The 19,498-nt window shown below is 40.6% G+C and overlaps 1 protein-coding gene across 1 annotated transcript in view; it reads right to left on the reverse strand.

The window, feature by feature from the left end:
* SNX25 (sorting nexin 25) overlaps nt 1-19,498 on the reverse strand; it is a 200,037-nt gene that overhangs the window by 45,150 nt on the left and 135,389 nt on the right. Inside the window, exons 6-7 of the mRNA XM_063458117.1 lie at nt 10,496-10,566; nt 2,388-2,578 (exon numbers count right to left, since the gene is read on the reverse strand). Of these exons, the coding sequence (XP_063314187.1) occupies nt 2,388-2,578; nt 10,496-10,566 (262 nt within the window). The remainder of the gene's footprint in view (nt 1-2,387; nt 2,579-10,495; nt 10,567-19,498) is intronic.

Here is a 19,498-nt window from a genome sequence, read left to right on the forward strand (position 1 = left end):
GTGTATAATGAATTTAGTGTTTGTAGTGAGTGCAGAGTGTGTATAGTGAATGTAGTGAGTGCAGAGTGTGTATAGTGAATGTAGTGTGTTTGTAGTGAGTGCAGAGTGTGTATAGTGAATGTAGTGTGTTTGTAGTGAGTGCAGAGTGTGTATAATGAATGTAGTGTGTTTGTAGTGAGTGCAGAGTGTGTATAATGAATGTAGTGTGTTTGTAGTGAGTGCAGAGTGTGTATAATGAATGTAGTTTGTAGTGAGTGCAGTGTGTATAATGATTTGCGCGCTGGATAGTGCGTGCGCGCGCTGGATAATGCGTGCGCGCGCTGGATAATGCGTGTGTGTGCGCTAGATGATGTGTGTGCGCTAGATGATGTGTGTGTGTGTGTGTGCTAGATGATGTGTGTGTTGGATGATGTGTGTGTGCTGAATGGTGTGTGTGTGCTGGATGGTGTGTGTGTGCGTTGGATGCTGTGTGTGTGTGTATGTTGGATGCTGTGTGTGTGTGTTGGTTGGATGCTGTGTGTGTGTGTTGGTTGGATGCTGTGTGTGTGTTGGATGCTGTGTGTGTGTGTTGGATGCTGTGTGTGTGTGTTGGGTGCTGTGTGTGTGTGCTGGATGCTGTGTGTGTGTGAGTGTGCTGGATGCTGTGTGTGTGTGAGTGTGCTGGATGCTGTGTGTGTGTGAGTGTGCTGGATGCTGTGTGTGTGTGAGTGTGCTGGATACTGTGTGTGAGTGTGCTGGAGGCTGTGTGTGTGTGTGCTGGAGGCTGTGTGTGTGTGTGCTGGAGGCTGTGTGTGTGTGTGCTGGATGCTGTGTGTGTGTGTGCTGGATGCTGTGTGTGTGTGTGCTGGATGATGTGTGTGAGTGTGTGCTTGATGATGTGTGTGTGTGCTTGATGATGTGTGTGCTTGATGATAGGGGGGTGAAGCATTTTTTTTATCTTTATGTTTTTATTTTATTCCCCCCTCCCTGCTTCTTACCTTGTCAGGGAGGGGGGAGATCGCCTGGTGGTCCGGTGGAGGGAGCCAGCCGCTGCACACAGGGACAATCACACGCTGTGTTCCCTCTCCAGCTCTAACTCTCGCGAGAGTTGCCTGTGCGGAGTGGGTCTCGCGAGAGTTAGAGCCTGAGAGGGAACACAGCGTGTGATGGCCCCTGTGGGCAGGTTGCAGGGCAGGTCTTCTAGGACTGGTAACGGGAACGGCGTTCCAGCTTTGGACAAAGTGCAGGAACGCCGTTCCCATGCGTTCCTGCAGGACTTGAGCCCTGGTTAAAACCCCTTCAGCAGCTTACCTTAAATGACCACTATAGGTACCCAGACCACTTCAGCTTAATGAAATGGTCAGGGTGCCTGGTCCATCTAGGATTAACCCCTTCTGCTGTAAACATAGCAGTTTCAGAGAAACTGCTATGTTTACATATGGGTAATCCAGCCTCTAGTGGCTGTCTCATTGACAGCTGCTAGAGGTGCTTCCACGCTTCTCACTGTGATTTTCACAGTGAGAAGACGCCAGCGTCCATAGGAATGCATTGAGAATGCTTTCCTATGAGACTGGCTGAATGCACGCGCGGCTCTTGCCGCGCATGCGCATTCAGCCAATGACATCAGAAGAGGGAGCAGAGGTAAGGGATTAACCCCTTCCTCCCCCTTCAGCGCCATGGGAGTGAGACCCTGAGGGTGGGGGCACCCTCAAGGCACTATAGTGCCAGGAAAACGAGTTTGTTTTCCTGGCACTATAGTTGTCCTTTAATCCAGCGCTAGGCTCCCTCGGCACTGGTGACCTCTCCTCCCCCCCGACGTCAGCTCCCGAGTGGAGCGGAATGCAAGAGCCGTGCGCGCATTCTAACAGTCCATAGGAAAGCATTTCTCAAAGCATTTCTCCAGCGTTGCAGATGCGCCTCTAGCGGCTGTCAGGAAAAATTAGGCAATAGTACAGCCTAATCCTTCTAGCGATACATATTTAATATCTTTCCCAATCTCCAAATGTTAACACAACTACCGAAACATCTCTAGTCCGACAACTTCCTACATCCATTTCCTTACCCCCAACCGTTCTGCTACTATACTGCCAATCCTAGGATTCCCCCTGATTTCCTAAACCCTCTTTATTCCTTGGCCACTTGCTCAATTTTCTAGCCCTAGTTCCTCTCTCAGTTTTCTAACTCCAAAAACATTTCTCTTTCCTAATTCTTCTTCTTCCCAAATTCCAGTTACCTTTCAATATATACATAAATAAAGTAATTATTATTAACTAAACTATTAATAGAATGTATAAATGATTAATAACCACAGTGACTTTGACAATTCCCCACAATAATGTTTCATCCATGAATGGAACGTTCCATAGCTGTCATTTAGCCGATATAGCTTAATATAATTAATATATTACCTTTTGGCTTTGGAGGCACTCCCCATCATCCGATGTCCCATCATCCTGCTGGTCATACGCTGGCCCTCCCATAAGCTTGATCCTCTTTTCACATTGTTTTTTGGCAACAGTCAGCTGATTGATATATCTTTTCATATTACGTGCCCTCAGAAGGTCTGCCTTCATTGCTGCTGTCTCTTTGCCTTTGGAATCTAAAAGAGAGAAAACAAACATTGAATTACAATTTTAATCAGATATATGTCTAATAATGAGCAGAGTGAGGTATACTCCAGAGTAACAAGCAATACTCTGTTTCACATAAAGCATAAGGTTATATGTAAAGAAATTAAAGCAGCAGTAAACTCACAACACACAAACATGAGGTCACTAAGAACTTACAGAGCATTTTAATATTTGATATAATAAGGTAACAATATGCTTACTGATACGAATGGACTGCGGAACGTCCAGTAAAAAGCTTGTTCACAAAAGCAGTCAATATACCATTATAATACAGAACCTACAATGAAATACTGGGAACACGTATATCTTGCATCCTAAAAGAAAAGCTATTCTTCACACACGCTGATGATACTCTAGTGGCAATGCAATAATCTAGTAATTACCCTCACATAAAAGACCAATAAAACCACGTGATAATAACAATCACAAGTTTTTACTAAACAAGCAAACTGTGGGCCAAAAGTGCCGTGTGGAAGATTTTAAGTGACAAAAATATCAGCTGGGAAATATCAATTAGTTTTTTCACTATTTTACGCATAGTTCTGCAGAGTTTCATTCTTAAATCTATAAAATGTGTTTTTGATTGGAGTAAAAAAAAACAAAAAAAAAAAAACAGAACCGGTTTAGATAGGTTCTTAAACTTTAAATATATAATTTAAATGTGTCTTCACGTACCGCCTCTCTTTTCTTTTTTTGTGAACCGAGATTAATGGCGCTACTGTTGACAAAAAAATCTGGGTATGACATACGCTGTTTTATTGGTAATTCTGATCACTGTTTACTCTATTTACTTTGTAATACTGAATACCTACCTATGTCTAACCGTTTTGTGTATTATCCAGTCTTCAATAAAACACAAAACTTTTGTACCAACATGAAACATACAGCAGAGCTCAGTATTTCCACTTGCCCACTAACCATTGAAGAGTGAAAATGTATCCCCGGTGTGAGCAGAAGGTTTCACAAGATGACCAACTCAATTTAGACCTGAAAAGTTGCCTTTAGTTGTAGCAGAGATCATTATGACCTTATTAATTACGAAATGGCGTTGTCTAACTGCGTAACACGCGTTTTATCAACTCACCCTCTTTCACTCTCCACACACAGAAAGCTCAGCTACAAAAACAGCTCTCCACTCTGAATAGCTTCAATTATTCCCTTGTTTTATCACAGGCTGTAATCCAGACACATTCTGAATACTAACTACAAGCATTGTGCTGAAGGAAAAAAAAAACCTGCATCAAAGCCAGCTTGTTATAAGCCATGCAGCTGAGTACGGGTGAACAGTAATTCCTTATTTAAGAAATTCATGAAACAAATATCGACTACAGAGGGAATATTAAAAAGATTAATTTTCACCACAGATTTTAACGTGGCATTGTCTTTCTTTGCATATATCCATTTAAAACAATGAAGCAAGTGGATAGATGTTGTTTTCACCAAGTTAAAGCAAAACACCAAAACCACTTACACAATCTATTTTTCAGTGCGAGGTGGCCATTTTGGAATTCAGGTTAAAAAAACAATTTAGGCCCCATAACCACTTCATGTCATTTAAGTCGTTTATAAGTAGCCCCTTAGCACGGTCGCATTGTACAGTGTTAAACCATATGCAAAAAGCTTAACCCCTTAAGGACACATGACGTGTGTGACACGTCATGATTCCCTTTTATTCCAGAAGTTTGGTCCTTAAGGGGTTAAAGGGACACTAAAGGCAGCCAGACCACTTAATCTTATTGAAGTGGTCTGGGTGAGGCGTCCCTGTCCCCATACCCCGGCAATGTACAATGTTGCAGCTTTAAAGAAACTAGAGTGCTTCTTGCATTCTCGTGGAGTTTAACTCAGTGAAACAACCTTGGACGTCCTTGTGTTTTTACAAAATTGCCATAAGAAAGCATTAATTTGGCTGGAGAAGGAGTCTGATCCAGAGCCTAGGCACCTCGGAGCTTGAAAGAGGCAAGTGATAAAAGGGTTTTTAATCCATTACTCTTCAGGTTTGGGGTCAGGATGGCTGAGGGACACTATAACATTATAAATACAGTTTTATATTCCTAACACTATAATGTTATTCCGGTCCCTGCAGTCTGATCCACCTCTGCTGTTCAAAATAATGTAGAAACATTGGCCCAAGCAGTATTGGGCGGCAGTGGTAAACAGAGTGTCAGCTTCATGCTCTCAGCCGATCACTGCTGCTCATCAATAGGATGGATTGGTATATTTGATATTAAATCTAAAAATATGCATTGAGCAAGGATTTCTGAATAATGAAGAATGACCAACACACGATAAACCCCTTAAGCACCAAACTTCTGGAATAAAAGGGAATCATGACATGTCACACATGTCATGTGTCCTTAAGGGGTTAAAGGGACACTATAGTCACCTGAACAACTTCAGCTTAATGAAGTAGTTTTGGTGTATAGAACATGCCCCTGCAGCCTCACTGCTCAATCCTCTGCCATTTTGGAGTTAAATCCCTTTGTTTATGAACCCTAGTCACACCTCCCTGCATGTGACTTGCACAGCCTTCCATAAACACTTCCTGTAAAGAGAGCCCTATTTAGGCTTTCTTTATTGCAAGTTCTGTTTAATTAAGATTGTCTTATCCCCTGCTATGTTAATAGCTTGCTAGACCCTGCAAGAGCCTCCTGTATGTGATTAAAGTTCAATTTAGAGATTGAGATACAATTATTTAAGGTAAATTACATCTGTTTGAAAGTGAAACCAGTTTTTTTTTTTTTTATGCAGGCTCTGTCAATCATAGCCAGGGGAGGTGTGGCTAGGGCTGCATAAACAGAAACAAAGTGATTTAACCTCTAAATGACAGTGAATTGAGCAGTGAAATTACAGGGGAATGATCTATACACTATAAAACTGCTTTATTTAGCTAAAGTAATTTAGGTGACTATAGTGTTCCTTTAAAGAATCACTGATTTACCTTCCACACACATTACTCATTTTTCACTGTAATGAGTACAAATGTATAGAAAACCAATTACTGTCAAACACGAGAAAAAAGGTTGAGCAAGGTTCATCAAAAAGTAGAGGGTACGGAAGTGAAGTAATGAAATGCATCATCGGAGAGATGCAGAATACAGACATTGGATGATTTTCTTGGGTACTTTAAATGTAATTATTTTTTTAGAAATAAATCAGATTGCTTCATTAAATAACAGAAACTGACAATGGATATTGCATAAACACAATCAATAAGAAATGTCTCGGAGGTTGAATGTTTGTAATTTTTTGAGCCACAGAAATGTTAACAACATAACTGAAAAGTTCTAGTAACACAGTGCTGATAAATGGCACAGTTGATCACCCAGTAGTGTTCAATGGAAGCTTTTGTAATCTATTGTGTATTCTTGCATTGCTTTTTGCAGGAGGTAAGCTAGCTGAAGATAGGTTTCTATATCACACTGAGCTATGGGATTCATAATGGTGTAGAATTTTTTGACTTCAAATTCGTGACACAACTCTCTATATGTCATGTTTTATGGCATGGTACTGGGAAACGGACAATTGCCAGAGTGTTTTTGGTAGCGAAGGGAAAAGAATGATGTAGAAGATCAAACTGGATGTGTGAAATGCAATACTGTGATTTACAATATTTTACATTTATACTAAGCAAGCAATGCAAATGAAGAAGAGAAAGAGAAAACATTGGATGATATTTATCAAAGTGTCCTGTTACAACGAGAGGGTTCAATTCAGCCATCATATTGATTGTATTTACTAAAATGATCTAAAAAGGGTTTGTTTTCTTTATAGTAAGTTCAACCAGTTTTCAAGGCAATTTGCATTTCAGAGGACCACCCTATTTACAATGGCTGGAAAAAGAGAAGTGAGTTTTGTGATAGAAAAAGTGGCGGAATAAAATGTTGGTTAGGGCACAAAAAAAAAAGTAACAGATGAAAATAGCAGTAGCTGTTTGGAATGTTCCTAAATACGGTGGGGAAATTAACTAAACAGAAAAGGGCTTCAATAGCTTCCACTCTGTCATAGTCGAAGCTTGGCAACTTTAGTCCTCATTTTGCCATTTGGATTTTAATTTGTTTAGAGAGTAAATCCCTATGAATACATCAGTGACATTAGCAGAGATATGTTTGGCAAAGTCCAACTCAATGACATCTGTTGGAAGCATGCCTTGTACAAAGACTAGATCAGAGTTTAACATTTTACAGAAAATACTTTACTTTAGGAAATACCGGTAACTCCTAATGATAAAAAGCAAAATGGACTTGAATTCATGTAATAATTATTTGATTAGAATACAAATGGATAATGTCAAATATTACGGTGAAGTGCAATATGTATTAATAGTTAATTATAATAATGGATCTATTATAGGCACCCAGACCGCTTCAGCTTATTGAAGTGATGTGGGTGCAGTGTACCTGTCAGTTTAACCTTGCAACTGTAATTATTGCAGTTATTGATAAACTGAATAATTGCCCTGTAGCGTTAAATCCACCTCTAGTGGCTGTTTACTTTAGTGCTAGGATTAAAACTTTGTAATTCTATCAATATAGTTTCCCTAACTTTGTTATTTCCATCATCTCTGACTTCGTATAGAGTCAGTGTTTTTGATCAGTAGCTTGAGCCCCTGTAAGATAAACAGAATGTATAGCTGTAGAGGAGTGCTAGTCCTAGCAGGGACCTGAGAGTAGACGGAGACAAAATACACAACATAATTACATTAACTCTCAGGTCCAGGACATGTATAATACTAATCACCCCAAAATATACAGTTCCCCACAAGATAACCTGGGTCTGAGCGCTGGGGGGCCAGCCCTGCAATATGCCTTCACGGGCCTGAGGAGAGATCAGAGATCTCCCTCCCCGGTCCGCAGGCACCGTGCTGATAGCCTGCAGGGGAGGGAGGGAAAGAGGACGCGGGAGCCTATTTGCCCTACAGACACACTGCGCCCCCATACACACATTGCCCCACAAACACTGCCTCTCACACACACACTGCACACCCATACACACATTGCCCCACACACATACAATGCCCCCCATACACACACTGCCCCACAGACCCATACAGTGCCCTAGACACACTGCCCCCATACACACATTGCCCCACAGCCCCTTAAAGTGTCCCACACACACTGCCCCCCATACACACATTGCCCCACAGACACTGCCCTCCCCCCACACACGACCCCCCATACAAACATTCACAGCCCCCTCACACACACACTGCCCCCCCCCACACACACACTGCCCCCTAACACACACACTGCAACCCTGACATACACTGCCGCCCCCACGCACTCACACACTACACCCCCCACCCACACACACACACACACTGCACCCCTCACACATCACTGCTCCAATGCCCTATATCCCAGCAGAGCCTAGGTAAGTTGTCAAACTATTCTTAAACGGTTTGACTACTTACCATGTATACTCGTGTATAAGTCGATCTCGTGTATAAGTCGAGTGCAGTTTTGTGACCAACAATTGTGAAATATGCTATGCATCGTGGATAAGTCAAGGGTAAAACTTGGGGTTATGAAATTCTGTGATTTTTATAATTATATACACACACTCATACAAAAACACACACTCTGCATTATATGCACACACACACACACACACACACACACACTCATACAAACACACTCTGTGTGTATATAATGCAGAGTGTGTGTGTGTGAATGCAGAGTGTGTGTGTTTGTGTGAATGCAGAGTGTGTGTGTGTTTGTGTAGTGTGTGTGAACTGGGTGGGGGGAGGGCAGTTTTATTATTTGTAATTTTTTTTACATTTTAATATTATAATTGTTTTACATTTTAATATAAATTTTTTATTATTTTATTATTTAATATTTTTTTAGTCCCCCCTCCCTGCTTGTTAACTGGTCAGGGAGGGGGGTTATCTTAATCCCTGGTGGTCCAATGGCATGGGCTTTGCAGTGGGGGAGCCGGCAGCAAGCTGTTACTTACCTTTGTAGCAGCTCCGGTCAGCTCCCTTCACCTCCGTGCAGCTCCCCTGTCAACTTCCAGTGTAAGCCTCGCGGTATGCGTGCCGCGCGGAGCGTTGTCACGGTAACCCGTGGCAATGCTCTGACGGCCATGGGTCTCGCGAGACTTACACTGGGAGCTGACAGTGGAGCTGCACGGAGCTGCTACAAAGGTAAGTAACAGCTCGCTGCCAGCCCCCAACAGGACCGCCAGGCTTGTAATGAGCCTGACAGTCCTGGTCTGTATTATGGCAATATAAGTTGCCATAATACAGACCTTGACTCGAGTGGGGCTTTTTCAGCACAAAAAAATGTGCTGAAAAACTCGACTTATACTCGAGTATATATACGGTACTCTGGGATGGGGTCCTGGCACTACTGGCACCATAACCACTACACTTAGCTGTAGTGGTTATTGTGCCTGGATTATTTCTTTAAATAATCTACAAGTGCCCCTCCCGAGATCAGGCTCTGGATCTGCCACTGGGTGTGAACAGAGGTTACTGGGGTTAACGAGCGGCACACTCCACATATGGGTGGTCTGGCGTTCGGTAATTTGTTCGTTTGTCGAACAAGACATGGTAATAGACGGGGTGGCTGCTATTTTACCGAACGGCCAGACGAACAGGGGAAAGAACAAGAGGAACCAGGGACTAGGAGCACAAAACATAGATAATAGCAAGGGGGGACAAACCACGGACAGTCCATAGCAGGAATAAGGGTGACAGTCTAAGGTCCATTCAGCTACAATAACTTTATAAGTCCATTCTTTCTTCCAGACTGCTCTACACAAATAGACAGACTTAAATGAAGAGGAATGTAGAAAAGCAGTGCATCATTTATTAAAAATCAAAGTGAACAGATTTAATTTGGCAAAACAAAATAATTTTCAGTGATTTGTATTATTTTAAATGTTGCAAAATAAAATAGCATGTCTCTTAAATAAGACTATCAGCGACATCATCATCAATTAATTTTAGACAAAGGTAAACCATTAAATACTACAACCTCCCACAAGTCTGCAAGAAAAGAAATAAAAAAAAAACCAAACACAACAAAACGCCTGCACAATCCAGCCAAGACTACAGATAATAAAAGAGGCATACAGAGCTATTAACAATCTGTGTTGGAAGAATTGGAGCATCACGGTCTCAGCTCAACAGATTCAGGTGCATTGGTATACATATACAACATTACATATAAATAATGATCTGTGTCCATAGATTAGACTCTGCACAGCTGATAAAGAACAGATCGTGGCCTGTGGAATGCTGTGTGATCAATAGCGTCCTTTTTCTACTGCTAACGTGTTTTTTTACTGCACAAGATTGAAATCTAATGACTTCAGTGAAGACAATCAGCACATTAATGAGTCTGACACACGCAACCTAGTTCCACAGCACACAAAATAAATGGATCTCATAGTACAAATACTCCAGGATGTCCTTGCTTTGCCTGTTAATGGCTGTACAGTGAGTGATCGAATTGATAACTATGATCTTATTGTAGGTTATATTTTTAATAGCTATAGAATTGCAAGTTGCTCAGGAAAAAAAAAAAAAAAAAAACCTCCTACATTTTCCATTTACGCAGTATATTGTTTAAATTAATAAAAGTGTTTTCCTAAATTTACTATAACATTTATATTAACAGTCACTTTTGATTTTCAATAGAATAAGATCTTATAATTTAGTAAGACCAGAAATATATCTGTGTGTTTTGGTAAAGTCTGTAAAATAAGCAATACCAATGGAAGAACACACAGCTTTATTTTGTACCAAAACTGTACAATGCACTTTGCAATGACCCTTCAGCAATCCAGCTGGGGAAGTTCCCTGGCAAGTATACACATTTACAGATAACAATTTTTATTACAAATTACAATTCTGAAAATCCACCTTGCCAATTAGTTACCTTTTTGCCTTTTCATCTGTGGGAAGCTTCCAATAGTAGTTGCTTGAATTATTTCTACTACGATCTGATACCTAAAACACACAAAACCATTTTATGTTATTAGCGTCAGAGTAATGTGCTACATTTATAGTGTTGGTACACATTAATTATATATACTTTCTCTGTTTTAGCTTATTTATTCAGTGTTCAGTGTGTTGAAAACGGTCTACATGATGAACCGAACCACTGACAGAGCTCCTGTCCCTTTTTCCTGACTGTCCTAGGCAATAAAGAATTGGATTCATCTGACAAAGACTTGTTAATGTGTTTCTTATTTATTTATATATTTCAATGTATTATTGTGTGAGATATAGCCCTGCATGCACATCTGCGCCAAAAGCCACGTTCAAGTCAGAAAAATTTATATATACAGTCCTGAGAAAAAGAAAGTATACCATCTTTGGATTGTATGGTTTTACATATCATGACATAACAATCATCTGGTTTTTTTAGCAGGTCTTAAAACTAGGTAAACACAACCTCAGATGAACAACAACAAATGACATATAACACAGTGTCATGATTTATTTAACAAAAATAAAGCCTTACTGCTTCCATAGGAATTAAGAGGCTAACTAGCCGACAGGTGCTGCTACCCTTGATTAATTGATCAGCAGCAAGTGTGACAACCTCTATAAACTGCTAAAGGTTTAAGCAGTTTGCTGGTCTGGAGCATTCATGTGTGTTTTAACACAATGTCAAGGAGGAAAGGCATCAGCAATGATATTAGGGAAGCAAATGTTGCTAACCATAACACTGGGAAGGGTTATAAGGCCATTTCCAAACACTTTATAGTCCATCATTCTGCAATGTGAACAATTATTCAAAAGTGGAAAACATTCAGTTGTCAATCTTCTGAGTAGTGGACGTGACAGCAAATTCACCCCAAGGTCAGACCATGCAATACTCAGAGAGATTGCCAAAAACCCAAGAGTTACATCTCAGACTCTACAGCCCTCAGTAAGCATGTTAAAATGTAAAGGTCATGAACGTACAATTAGAAAAAGACTGAAAAGTATGGGGGGTTTTTTTTGGAAGAGTTTCCAGACAAAGCCTCTTCTCTATAAAAAGAACATGGCAGCTCGGCTCAAGTTTGCAAAGTTGCATCTGAACAAACCACAAGACTTCTGGAACAATGTCCTTTGGACAGACGGGAGCAAAGTGGAGATGTTTGGCCATAATATACAGCTCTACGTTTGGTGAAAACTCTTGGTCTGGGATAATCATGTTATATTCATTTTTAGTTTTAGGTTTCCTTTGTTATTGGTGATACTACAATCTATCAATGAGAGACTTACAAAACTGGAAAATGCCAGCACAGTTCCAAATAACCCACCTCCTGTAACTTCAACCCAGGCAACCGCACCTCCCAGCACGCAGGGTAATGCCCGTCTTTTTCCACCCACGTCATTGCCCCATCACACTTCGCCCCCCCTGCTCTCTGTAAGGTTATTCTAGATGGGAAAAATGTAAATTTGGTGTCTCTATTAATCGCCTCCCAAGATGTAGTGGAAAACAGAACTTATAATTATGGTGACTTAGCGGTGGTAATGAAGGCAAGAGATCCCCATCTTAATTTAAAAAAAAACAAAAACGTACCATCCCTGAATTTGTCATAGCCTTCAGCCTATATAGGGATGTCATTTGTTCTGTTTTTACAGAAGAAAAGAGAAGAGCTAGACCTGTACATGCACAAGTTGGTGGATTTGGGACAGAAATACGTGGTTTTATGTTTTATGACTACCACAAGTCTGTGTCAGCCAAAGCAGCAGCACCCCTGGCTCAAGTTAATATCCGCACAGACTGGAGCCAGTTAGATACAGAACTATTTTGCAGGCATTTCGCACGCTTGAAAACCCCGTCTGCTCGTCCTCATGCCACTCCACAAATTTGTGCCCGTCCGAAGCGGACCCATCCACTTCTGCAGCCAACCCAGGTTTCTCTAGCAAGCCTGACCAGCGAGGTTTGAAAGACAAACTTTGGCGGCCCATTGTATTTCTGCGCAAGGTACAAGTCTGCAACTATTTTAATGCAGGTGCATGTAGTTTCAGCGCCTGCAGGTTGTTGCACATTTGTTCGATATGCTTTATGGCACATGCCATAATCCATGTGCCCTTCAAAACTAAACCCAAGACAATGACTAACCAAAGTCAATATTAACAAGCTGGCACACTACTTGAAAACGCACCCTTCTCCTCACTTGGTGGAATTCATAATTCACAGGTTTTCCATACTAGGACTGTGGCACTCCCCACAGGCACTCAAAATGTCCCAACCTGGTTTCAGCTATTAACGACCCTCTCACGGCAGACACCCTCATAGACAAAGAAGTTCACCAAGGTTACATGCTAAGGCCATTTTCCTCCCCTCCTTTTTCAACGTGGAGTACTAACCCACCCATTGGCATCGCAATTAGCAAATACTCTAATAAAAAACGTATGATCATACACTTATCAGTTCCTCATTCATCTACCACTCCAAGTCTAAATTCACTCATTCAGTCCTCAGAATTGTCTCTACACTACGTCACTGTGGACAATGCCATACAGGCAATCTTAAAAGCTGGTTGAGCCGCATGGTTAATCAAAACAGATATCATCAACGCTTTTAAGTTGCTACCTATTCATCCCTCTTTATGGCATATTCATGGTATTAAAGCGGCACTGTCATGCCGAACTTACCTTTCCCCAATCGCTTCCTCTTCTCTCCCTCTCTAAGGATCTGTTCTTCATTTATTCCTGTCTGCTCTGTTTTCTTTAAAATATAAGACAAAGTAGGGACTATTTTGTCCTATGTATTTTTCCTACGCTTGACCAGCTTCAACTCAGGGAAGGAGCAAATTCCGCTCCGTTTCCTGTGGCCAAAGCAATTTTCCCACAATTCTCACCTTCCTCCTGCTACTTCATTCGTCGTTCGAACGCCGGCAAAAGTACCGAATTTCGTCCTAACAGAATGAGAACAGTTTGTCCATTCCTGTTAGGAAACAATTCAGGACTTTTGTTTGGATCGGAATTTAATTTGAATGAATAAAACTCCGATTTTATTCGTGCTGCGAGTAGATAGCTCCCTACTTTGTTGTATGTTTTAAAGAAAAGTAGAAGAGACAGGAAGAAATGAAGAACAGATCCTTAGAGAGGGAGAGAAGAGGAATCGATTTGGGAAAGGTAAGTTCGGCATGACAGTGCTGCTTTAAGTGGAGAGAAAAATATTACTTTGCCACTAGGCTCATGTTTGGCGCTAAAAGTAGCCTGAGAATTTTTGACACATTTGCCAATACTTTATGTTGGCTTCTTCTCTACATAGCCAGGTGCCCTATGGTGATGCATTATTTGGACAATTTTCCATTCATATCATTAAAGGTTAGGTCGTTAATAATCTGCTGTATATAATAGGTATTTTCCTCAACCCGAAAAAGAATTAAGGAAAGCATTTAAGAATCTTGTATTGTAACATAAGCAATAAAGTGTGGTTTCTGGATTACTTTTTTGCCCTCTTTTATTACAGGCCTACCCTTACATCGGTATCGGCATACCACTACAGACTTGTTCCATTAATAATGTTGTTGCACGGCTTATATGTTACCGACCACAAGTTTAAAGCCCAAAGGCCTGTATTTGTGGGAGGTGTTTAATGTTCCTATAAAAACCCACACATTCTGCTTACCTTTGCCAGGCCGTTCAGTTCATCCCACCCGTCTCACCCTTCTCCTTGTAACTCATTCTACCTGGGGGATCCTCTTTTATTACAGGCCTACCCTTACATCGGTATTAGCACACCACTACCGACTTGTTCCATTTATATTGTTGTTGCACGGCTTATTTGTTACTGACCACAAATAAATATATATAAAATAATAAATATATAAATATACTAAGTGTATTTATATATATATATTTATACTAATTAATTATATATACTGGGGCCACAAATTAAGCCCATCCAAATCATATGTTAGTGGTGTTACCGTGATCATATGATTCGGATCGGCTGGATTAATTGCTGGGGGGCTGCCTGGACCGGATCCTGCGAGGTGAGTATGATTCAGAGAGCAGAAATTCCAGGAAATTTAATTTGCAAACCCTATATTTGACCCTGTAACTTTCCAAATACTTCCAAAACCTTGGGGATACTGTTATACTCACAAGACATCGCTGAGCACAATAATGAGTGTTTTAGAATAGTACAATGTATGACGACTACATCATCGGTAAAAGTGCTGTTTTTGTGTGAAAAAGGCAAAAAAAATCTATAAATAATAATATGAACACTTCTTACTTTGGCCAGGGTTTGTGACTAAGTGGTTACTTGGACATAACTCCTTTTGAATACCATAGATTGTCTACCTCCATCATGGCATACCATTTGAAAAAGTAATTTTCATTCATGCGTTGCCATGCTGTCTTAAACGCAACCTAAACCCAGCTCACCAATCTGGCAAATTTCAATGTGTAAAAACTGAAATGAGCAAGCTTTTTTATTTGACCTTGTAACTTTCCAAAACACCATGAACCTGTACATGAGGGGCATCATTCTACTCTTAGGATATCGCAGCATACAAACATCTGTGTGTTGTTTTTTTTCATAAAAGCGAAGAGTATTATGACATTCACAGTTAAACTTGGAAAATAAAAAAGAGTTCCTAATTTCTCACACTTGTTTAGATTTTATTCATATATAATTATGTTTCATATATAATGATATGATGTTAAATGAAAGCCCTATTTCTTCTGAATAAAATTACATAAGCGTGGGTGCAATTAATAAGAAATGGGTAAATTATGGTTGGACAGAGAGTCAAATTCTAGGTTTTGCTTTGGTTCAGAATCAGTACACTTGCCTCTATCCTTAAAGGGTTAAATGAATGAGGTTTTAAGATTCTAAATTAAAAAGTAAGCCTTTGGGGACTAATTAAAGCAGATGAAGTTAAATCTTTTAAAACACTTAATTTAAAAAACCATAAAAAAATCCATATAAAACACACCTTTTAATTGACTGAGGCCACAAAAAAAGCAAAAAAAAACAAAATAAAGCTTTACTCTCAGCCTAATTACAGCTATTATACACTGCCGTCCTGAATGACTTTTCAATACATTTCACATGGCAGCAAGGCTAATTACTCAACAGCAGCCAGTTACGCTTTATTAAAGTCCACTTGCTTTATATAAGACTTCTTTCCATCTAATGCACTGACCTGATTTGTCCCTCCATATATATTAGCAGATTAGTCTTTAATGCAGACTGAATTCAGAACACAAATAATTCTCAATCATACTGTACTGTACAATAAGCAAGGTAGTCAAGCGAAACATATTTTAAACCGTAAAAATAAACAATTGTAGTGCTATTTATTTGTTCAAATTAAATATAGCAGCTTGATACAATGAACAACCATTATTGATTGAACATGTAGATTTTGGTTTTAAAGTGTTACTCCAATCCATGATCACTTCAGTAATTTGTCTTGATCACGGTGAAAGGAGGCTGGATGTGCAGTGATTCCACTTGAAACACTACACATGCAGAGTTATTGTTAATTGTGTGCCGGGGGCTAGTTGCACCCAGGGCACAGATGATGAAGGCAGCCCAGAACTCTTTTCCAGGGTGCCTAATGTCAATTCTGTGCATGATTTATTTGTCACCACTGCACACACGCTGGCAACAGACATATCTTTGCCAGCAAGGGGAAGACCGCTTCCGTCCCTCCTGCCTCCCTCTGTAACTTTTTTTTTTATTTAGATTTTTTATCACACTTAAACACCCATAGGGCATTATCAATTAAAAAAAAAAAAAGTATATATACCGTATATACTCGAGTATAAGCCGACCCGAATATAAGCCGAGGCCCCTAATTTTACCCCAAAAAACTGGGAAAACGTATTGACTCGAGTATAAGACTAGGGTGGGAAATGCAGCAGCTACTGGTAAATTTCTAAATAAAATTAGATCCTAAAAAAATTATATTAATTGAATATTTATTTACAGTGTGTGTATATAATGAATGCAGTGTGTGCGTATGAGTGCAGTGTGCGTATGAGTGCAGTGCGTGTATGAGTGCAGTGCGTGTATGAGTGCAGTGCGTGTATGAGTGCAGTGTGTGAGTGCAGTGCGTGTATGAGTGCAGTGTGTGAGTGCAGTGCGTGTATGAGTGCAGTGCGTGTATGAGTGCAGTGCGTGTATGAGTGCAGTGTGTGAGTGCAGTGTGTGTGTATGAGTGCAGTGTGTGTGTGTATGAGTGCAGTGTGTGTGTGTATGAGTGCAGTGTGTGTGTATGAGTGCAGAGTGTGTGTGTATGAGTGCAGTGTGTGTGTGTGAGTGCAGTGTGTGTGTGTATGAGTGCAGTGTGTGTGTGTGTGTATGAGTGCAGTGTGTGTGTGTGTGTGTATGAGTGCAGTGTGTGTGCGTATATATTAATTGAATATTTATTTTCAGTGTGTGTATATAATGAATGCAGTGTGTGTATGTGTGCAGTGTGTATGAGTGTAGTGCGTGTATGAGTGCAGTGTGCGTATGAGTGCAGTGTGTATGAGTGCAGTGCGTGAGTGCAGTGTGTGTGCGTATGAGTGCAGTGTGTGTGCGTATATATTAATTGAATATTTATTTCCAGTGTGTGTATATAATGAATGCAGTGTGTGTGTGTATGAGTGCAGTGTGTATGAGTGCAGTGTGTGTGAGTGCAGTGTGTGTGTGAGTGCAGTGTGTGTGTGAGTGCAGTGTGTGTATGAGTGCAGTGTGTGTGTGAATGCAGCGTGTGTGAGTGCAGTGTGTGTGAGTGCAGTGTGTGTGAGTGCAGTGTGTGTATATGAATGAAGTGTGAGTGTGTGATGCAGTGTGTGATGCAGTGTGTGTTTGTGTATGTGTTGGTGGGGGTGGGCATTTGATATATTATTAATTATTATTTTTTTGTATTTTTTTATATTATTTTTTTTATTATTATTTATTATTTAATTATTATTACTTTTTTTTTTTAAATTATCTTTTTTTTTTTCGTCCCCCCTCCCTGCTTGCTAGCTGGCCAGGGAGGGGGGCTCCTTCCCTGGTGGTCCAGTGTCATTGGTAGTTCAGTGGGGGGAGAGGGGTGCTGGCAGAGCTGTACTTACCTTTCCTGCAGCTCCTTCCTCCTCCGCGCGGTCTGTGCAGCTCCCTCTGTCAGCTCCCAGTGTAAGTCTCGCGAGAGCCGCGGCTCTCGCGAGACTTACACTGGGAGCTGACCGAGGTGCTGAACGGACGGCGCGGAGGAGGAGAGAGCTGACAGGAGCTGCAGGAAAGGTAAGTACAGCTCTGCCAGCACCCCTCTCCCCCCAGTCTGTATTATGGCAATGCAAATTGCCATAATACCGACTATTGACTCGAGTATAAGCCGAGTTGGGTTTTTTCAGCACAAAAAATGTGCTGAAAAACTCGGCTTATACTCGAGTATATACGGTGTATATATATTTTTATAAGGGTTTGAGTATTATTAAGAAAACGTCTTCTGTGTGTCAGACATTCCAGGCTAAAGTTGGCCAATTTGTAATTTTTTATTCTTTGTAAATGCATTTCGAACAATGCCTTATATTTGCAAATACAAATAGTATACTCCTTTTTCCCCCATGTATCTGCTGTAAGCTTTGTAGCCAGACTTTGTGGTATCTGCAGTAAGCTTTGTAGCCAGACTTTGTGGTATCTGCAGTAAGCTTTGCGCAGACCAAGAACTGACTCAGGCAATCAATATATTTGTATAAATTGCTATGGCAGTGCTACCCATAATCCTTATATCACTGTACAGCAGGAGTTTATGGGAGTTGTAGTTTAGTTACTTGTTTGCACATGGACTAAACAGACACATGAACTTAAACTCACATAAACCTCCCCTGTTCATACACGTGTTCGGGCAGAAGAAAGCAGGACCCTGCCTTGTAAACATGGCCCTTTTTATTCTTTTCATTGTAAAAGAAATGAGATAATATTGTTAAGTTACAGGCGGCATTGCTTTAAATGTTACGAGACACTGGATTGCCTTCCTTTTCTAGAAAATGTCCACCAATAGCAGCAAAGAATACAAACAGAATGAAAAAATAATGAACATACAATAACATAGGCTCCTCCCCGCTCAGGTCCCAGTATAATAGGCAGCACTTCCCTTCCATTTCCCTCTTTCTTTGCTGCTCCGACACAAAGATAAGTACATGTCACATTTTTGTCCTGTGTTTTTCTATTGATATTGTTTAATACTATTGTTCCTTATTGATTTTATTATTATTGATATTTATTGTTAACTGGTATTGTACTATATAGCTTTATTTTATTAATAACTGGTATTATATTGGTATAACTTTATCTATTATTGATGCGGTTTTATTTAGAGTTCTTGCTTTATACTTTCTTGCTTCTTGTGCCCAGGGTCCAGACCTCCCCTGTTATGCTATTCTGCTTCTTACCCCTTTTACCCTGAATCCTTTTTTCCTCTTGTCCTCCCCGTTACCCTCAGCGCCATTTTGCGCACATTTTTTCTCAGTTATTCGGCTGTGTGCGCGCACGAATTAAGCCTATTCGGCTGATTCGTCACGCATACATACCACTCACCATTCAGCAGATAGCACCATTCGCCTGTTTGCCGCATTCGCTTAATTTACGCGAACGGCTCGTTCGCCTGTTTTACGTTTTTTCTTATACTTACCTATTTTGTCCGCAAATTCACTCCTTTTATCTGCCGAACGTTCGGTTTCTTCTTTCATTAACGAACTTCGCATTTTTTGCCGCGAATCTCGCGAGATTACCGGCGGCCATTTTCTGACTTCTTGTCTTCCTCCCTACCCTGTGTTTGAGTGTGACACTGGTCTGGGCCCTGGTGAGATCATTTTTTGCCTGTTGCTTCTGTTTTGGGTGACTAACCCATACTATTTCTCCTAGCTTACTAGGGATTAATTACTACATTACTTATCATCTTGCTATACTTATCATGCCTAAACCCAGACTAACTTCTGG

Source organism: Pelobates fuscus, chromosome 6 (assembly GCF_036172605.1).
Source record: "Pelobates fuscus isolate aPelFus1 chromosome 6, aPelFus1.pri, whole genome shotgun sequence".
Classification (NCBI taxonomy): Eukaryota; Metazoa; Chordata; class Amphibia; order Anura; family Pelobatidae; genus Pelobates; species Pelobates fuscus.